We start from the raw sequence: 6,287 nt of genomic DNA, 5'->3' as shown, positions 1-6,287 counted from the left end.
AGAGATGTCATAATCATAGTATCACTACTAGGCGGTATCACTATATAATAAAACGTAATCATTGTAGTTGATATTGGACGGGTCGAGGGATTCTCGGATGCAAGAGATGGTGGCTGGTATAGCGAAGCAGCCTTAACAGATGTAAAGAATACTGCCTGCTAAGGGTCGATTGTATGGGGGTGGATTAGTTCCACATAACTTTTAGACAAGCGAAAACATTTATCTATATCTTTGATTGAAAATAAGCAAACCGAATAAATAGAGTACGTGTAACAAATTTGTTAGTATTAGCTTTATAACGAGTGGCTAAACCGAAATCGCGTTATTTCGGCAGAAATTTATTAAAAGTGGTGGCGATCTGCCAATTCGAAAAACTAGATGAGACAGCCGATATTACTCGACACAAGGTCTACAGCGCATTATCACCCCCCCTCGGTTCCGCGGAGGTTATCGAGGGGGCCTTGGCGAGTTTATGATTATAATGAACAAGACAAAAAGCACACGGCGTGTCTTGATGAGTGATTTGGTTTTGTGTTTCGTGGCTTTTGGTGGTGTTGTGGCACATCACGTTTCAGTTCACCATTCCACCCGCTAGTGCGCTGGCTGTAGACTTAACAAACACGCAACCACAGGCTAAGGGCAACGCACAGTCCTACCCACCACCTGCACGCATCGCAACAATCCTGGATCAATTAATTATTTAATTAATTAAATTTTTTATGAAAATTTTTAAAAAAATTAAGTTAATTAATTTTTATTAATTAAATTAAATAAAAAAATTATACATTGAGAGAATTGCAGCTACCCTTGGCGAGGTCTGTGCTCTCCGAGTGCTCTAGTATTATATTTGTTCTCTTTCCATTAAATTTTTTATTTTACATGTAGCTGTGCTCCGCAAAACACTAGTAGCTATCTGCTACCCACGGTAAACAGACCGCTCAAACATTAATTATTTACGGTTGGCGCGTATCGTGTGCGCGCGTACTGTGTGTGCGCGTACTGTGTATGTGTAACAGTGCGGCGCGTAGAGTTTATGTAATTAGTAAGAAGGAATCTCTAAACGTGTGAGCGAGCTAGTTATGCAAAGAAAATTTACGACTTTTACCTGTTTTTATTAGTTCGTGTGATAAAGATGAAAACATAAATGATTTACTAAGACTAGCTTTGCCTGCGACTGACGGCTAGCCTTAATTCTCCGCTAACGTACAAACGTTACACCATGGCAATGCTATCTGAAAATATAACGCGAACCGATTGCATGGGTATGTTACAGTGAAATGTAATGTATGCTCACATAACGTGTACACGTAACTTGAACACGCTATTAAGCAGCTCACATGTATACATAACGTGGACACGTAACACGGACACGCTATTAAGCAACTCACATGTATACATAACGTGGGCACGTAACACGGACACGCTATTAAGCAACTCACATGTATACATAACGTGGGCACGTAACACGGACACGTTGCACAGAATTCTGCTTTGCATGGGTAACCTGGTAACGCAGTATAAAGATAGCATAGCAAAGCGTATGTGCATAATTATTATTGTTATTATTGTTGTTATTGTTAGTAGAGCAGGAGTTTGTAACAAATCAGCTGTTGCTTCGGCGGAGAAGCACTCGAACACGGTGAATAGAGAAATCGCAAGTGAGAGGCAAGTTGCTTAGGCCCTACCCCTAACCCTAACCCTAACCCTAACCCTAAACATACCTCATATAAAAATNTTTTATAATGTTAAAAAGACGTTTTCCTAACGTACTAAAAACTTGAAAATAACGTTCTTGTGCGTGGTTCTGATAACGTTAAAAAAACGGAGTTAAAAACTGTTACGCAGAGGCTACGGGTACGGTAGCCTTATTGTCGCGAGACTACGGGTACGGCAGACACACTACGCATGCGCTGCTGCCGTATCTTAATGTCTCGAGGCTACGGGTACGACAGTCCCACACACACAAGTACAAACAGTAACCCTAACCCAAACCCCAACCCTAACCCTAACACGAACTATAAACCGACTCGGCTGTTAGATACGCGTGTAAAAACAGATATATTAGTCTATGGTGTATAACCTTTTGCTTCCAATATTTGGCATCTGAACTGAAGACATCTCTAGTGTAGGCTAGCTAATTAATTAATTACCCCCACCTATTTCTTTTACCGCCTCTATCATCCCATCCACCCACCTTCTCCACTTCCCCCTCCTGCTCCAGATTCCCCTTTTCGACCTTCCCCATATCTCTCACTACTCATCCTCCCCCTCCTCCTCCTTTACCTTGGCACAACGTTTATTTTTACAACCTCCAAACAGTACCTAAACTTTCAGTAATGGTTTCTAATAGGTGCATATATATATATGTGCAGCAAACGTTTGCTTCTAACCATATAAAAACGTTAAATTATGATTAGTGTAGGCACCCTAGATAAACGTTCAGTACTGGTTTGTAATAGGTGTGCAGCTAACGTTTGTTTCTAACCATATAAATACGTTAAATAACGGTTAGTTCAATGTGCATGGCTAACGTTTGTTCATAGTTACGACTAAGTTTATAAATAACGTTTATTTTTACCCCCTCTGAACCCTAGATAAACGTTCAGTACTGGTTAGTAATAGGTGTGCAGCTAACGTTTGTTTCTAACCATTTGGCAACTATATAAAAACGTTAATTGATGGTTAGTGCAACGTTTATAGCTAACGTTTGTAGTAGACTATTTCGCAACCATAACAAAACGTTAAATGGTGGTTGACACAACGTTTGTGGCTAACGTTCTTAGAAGGTTTAATTCAAACCAAACCAAAATAAAACCAGATCATAACGTTAGGCCTGGCGCTTATGAATTTGGGCTGGCTCTGTGTATAGCTTCGTTCCGTTTCTCTGTGTAGTTACAGATACAAAGAGTTACTACAGCAATCATGTGCAAGCTGGTCATCCTTCTCGTGGCGGCCGTGGTCATCACCGTCACTCACGCTCACCCACATCCCGACCCTCCGTGTCCGTCGATGCACGTGCTGAGAGAGTGTACATGCACCAGCCCTTACAACGGCTACCCTAACATCGTCTGCGATGGTCACGATATGTCCAGCAGCGAAGCGTTCAGCGTCATGGCGGCGTTGCCTCGTGGCATTACATATTCTCACATCGAGCTGCATGGGTTCTATGACATGGAGGAGGTGCCCGAGCACGTCTTTAACGGCCTGCACTTTGAACACGGCTCGCTAAAGATTGATGACAGTCACCACCACGGGGTGGCGCCAGTGCTGCATGAACACTCCTTTGAAGAGATGTATCATCTGGAAGAACTCACGCTTTCCTACTTGAAGCTGACTGCTTTACCAATGAGCATCGGGTTCACCATCATCGACCAAATCGGTAAGCTTTGTTGGCTTCGATAGTTTTCTTGTCGTATTTATTTTACTTATTAATTTAAAGACGGTACATATGTCAACATGAGCTTGCAAGCTCCTCACCGTCAGTGCAGTAAAATGATACGTTGTTAGAATAGCACTTTTATGTCTGCGATGGTCACGATATGTCCAGCAGCGAAGCGTTCAGCGTCATGGAGGCGTTGCCCCGTGACGTCACCTACGCTAGCATCGTTCTGCATGGGTTCGATGACATGGAGGAGGTGCCCGAGAACGTCTTTCGCGGCCTGCACTTTGATCACGGTTCGTTGATGATTGATACAAGTCATCACCACGGGGTGGCGCCAGTGCTGCACCCTGCCTCTTTCGCTGACATTGATGACTTGGACGAACTCCTGCTTTGCTATATGAAGCTGACTGCCGTGCCAGCAGTCATCTTCCCTTCCATCCAAGACAGCGTCGGTAAGCCTTAACCTTCAGCTTGCTGCTTGTATTCCTTGCTACATACTTTCTAGTGTCGTTCTTTGAAGCAACGTGGCAGTTATTCTGATGTAAAGTTTACAATAATGTTCATTTTCACGCCTAATCTGAGTGTTCTCTAGCTCATCAAAACTCTCGAATCGTGGATGTATTTTCCAAGGCATAATTGGATTTTGTATGAAAGCGTAATTGGAGGTCCTAGCTGTTCATCCGTGTGCGTTCTTGCAGTGACATTGAACCTAGCCGGCAACGCGATCACTATGCTACTTCAGGGAGCCTTCGCGGCGCACGGTCACCTCCTGCACCTCATCCTTGCTGAGAACAACCTGAAGTACATCAACGAGTGGGCGTTCACTGGCATGCCTGAACTGCATGTAAGTACAGCAGTACCCTCCTCCATGTTAAAGGTGCCTTCCCACGAAATATCGCGCAAACAAAATCATGCAAAAATGAATTGCGTCAGCAAATGTAGGCTTGTTACTTGGCATTGATTTTCAAAGCTACGTGCACCTAGTATCATCTCTAACACGCTTACTGCGTCTGCTCCCTGTGATAGGCTCTCGACCTGACCTCTGCCGGTATCGACTACCTACATCCGGGAACCTTCAGAGACGCCTGGCATCTGGAGATCTTGAAACTTGCCGGCAACAGGCTTGTGTCACTGCAACCGGGCGTGTTCGCTGGACTTCACAACGTTGAACACCTAGACTTCAGTGGCAGCCAGATTGCTTGGGTGGGACCAGGCGCCTTTGATGATACCGAGGGCATCCTGAGGGTGGATTTGCCCGGCCAGCAGATCTACTGGATTGGAGAAGACGCTTTCAGAGGGCTGAGAGAGATCGAGGTGAGTTGGAGAATTAGTGATGAGGGTGGATGGATGGATTGACGTCACGATTTTTTGTTGCAATTTTTTTACATAAAAAGTAAGATTAATATTTGTTCACATCGAACGGAATAGCAAAATAGGAAGTATAATGCAGTAATTTAACCAAGCACCCTCCTTCCTTGCAGCAAGTGATCTAACCCGTTCATTTTTACTTTGCTATAGGAACTCAACCTGTCTGACAACCATCTCAACACCCTCACTGAAGAGGCGTTTGATGAGCACGTGCTTCATCACCATGGCCACCACCACGGTCACATACATCTAGATATCACGGGTAGGTGATCACGCTCACAATACTTCGTAATGATATTCTCGCTGAAGCTTTGGTTCTGTAGCATCCTATTCTCACCTCTCCCGACCCCTCCCTTCTCTTCTCTCTTTTTTTCTCTGTTTTTATTGCTGTTTCTCTCTGCACAGGTAACCCGATCAACTGTGTCTGCAACATCAACTATCTGCTAGCCCATCCATTCTCCACCAGCGGAACGTGCAGCGCTCCACAAAACAGGATTGGCACTTCACTGAGCGACCTCACCAACACTGTACTCGACTGCCCTTAAAGAGCAGACGTCGGCAGGTGGCGCTGAAGACGCTGCATCACTGACCATCGTGGATTCATTTAAATTGCACTGTTACGTCACTTGTTTGTGTTTGTTGTGAGATTATTAATATTTATTATTTACATATATATTTACTAATAATAACTATTGTTGTTGTTGTTCGTTGTGATGCGTAAAAATGGTGTCGATATTACCGATATTAAAACAGCGTGATATTATATTGACACAAACTTCACTTGTTACTGTTTCTTCTACTGTACGATATAGTTACTGCGGCGATGCGCATGCAGACATTCAAACACTCCTTCCTCTAGTTTGCAGTGCGCTCTTATTTCGAATTCATATTCGATGCCCTCTTGTGATTACCGTTTGATTTCGTTAGAATTCCTTCACACCCCGATACATTAACATGGGACGTGCTGCTGCCAGCTGCAGGTAGTGAGAGTTTACATCGACACACACCACTTACGTACTAATCGGAAATAACAAATACATTCACCGCCGCAATAGAATACGTGTAGTTGTCAGTTAACCGATATCGATATACGTACAGGTAGATGTCGATTATTTCACATACACTGTGAATGAATATTGTGCCGTGTTCCTCAAAGGATGGGGAAGGGTCAGTGGTGGCACCTCTCCGTTATAATTTCAAAGGTGGGGACCCATTGAGGTACGGAATCGCCGATCTCAAGAACTAGGGCATTCTGCTAAGCTAGAACGGTTTCCTACGATAGAGTTTGGCACAAAAACAAAAATAGCACGCCGTTTAGCGCACTGCGCTACGTCCTTTAGTTGCATTAACGCATCTCCGTAATCGGAATAAGCCCCGCCTTTTTTGTTGATTAGCGAGACTGTTTGCTTTTCGTAAATAATGAAAGGCCCGGCCGATGCATTTTGCATCGAAGTGGAAAAATTCGGCATTTTTACCCGCTTTCGGAAGTGAACGAGTGCGTCATTCATTAAACATTGAAGTTTTTCTTAAAATTAAA

At 43.7% G+C, this 6,287-nt stretch overlaps 2 protein-coding genes across 2 annotated transcripts in view; both read left to right on the top strand.

Annotated features, from left to right (window-relative positions):
- The first annotated feature begins 2,892 nt into the window (after window positions 1–2,892).
- The window catches only part of LOC106816414 (leucine-rich repeat-containing protein let-4-like), a 9,940-nt gene continuing 6,545 nt past the window's right edge, over window positions 2,893–6,287 (top strand). Inside the window, exon 1 of the mRNA XM_014821022.1 lies at window positions 2,893–3,379. Coding sequence (XP_014676508.1) covers window positions 2,923–3,379 — 457 coding nt within the window. The 5' untranslated portion in view covers window positions 2,893–2,922. The remainder of the gene's footprint in view (window positions 3,380–6,287) is intronic.
- Window positions 3,528–5,525, top strand: LOC106816415 (leucine-rich repeat and fibronectin type-III domain-containing protein 4-like). Its single transcript, XM_014821023.1, has 5 exons — window positions 3,528–3,834; window positions 4,081–4,226; window positions 4,409–4,696; window positions 4,901–5,012; window positions 5,156–5,525. Exons 1-5 carry the CDS (start codon window positions 3,540–3,542, stop codon window positions 5,293–5,295), a joined length of 981 nt encoding a protein of 326 aa, XP_014676509.1. The 5' UTR covers window positions 3,528–3,539; the 3' UTR covers window positions 5,296–5,525.

This window comes from Priapulus caudatus, unplaced genomic scaffold (genome assembly GCF_000485595.1).
Source record: "Priapulus caudatus unplaced genomic scaffold, Priapulus_caudatus-5.0.1 Scaffold1371, whole genome shotgun sequence".
In the NCBI taxonomy this organism is placed as follows: Eukaryota; Metazoa; Priapulida; class Priapulimorpha; order Priapulimorphida; family Priapulidae; genus Priapulus; species Priapulus caudatus.
This window is presented reverse-complemented; position numbering and strand designations above follow the sequence as displayed.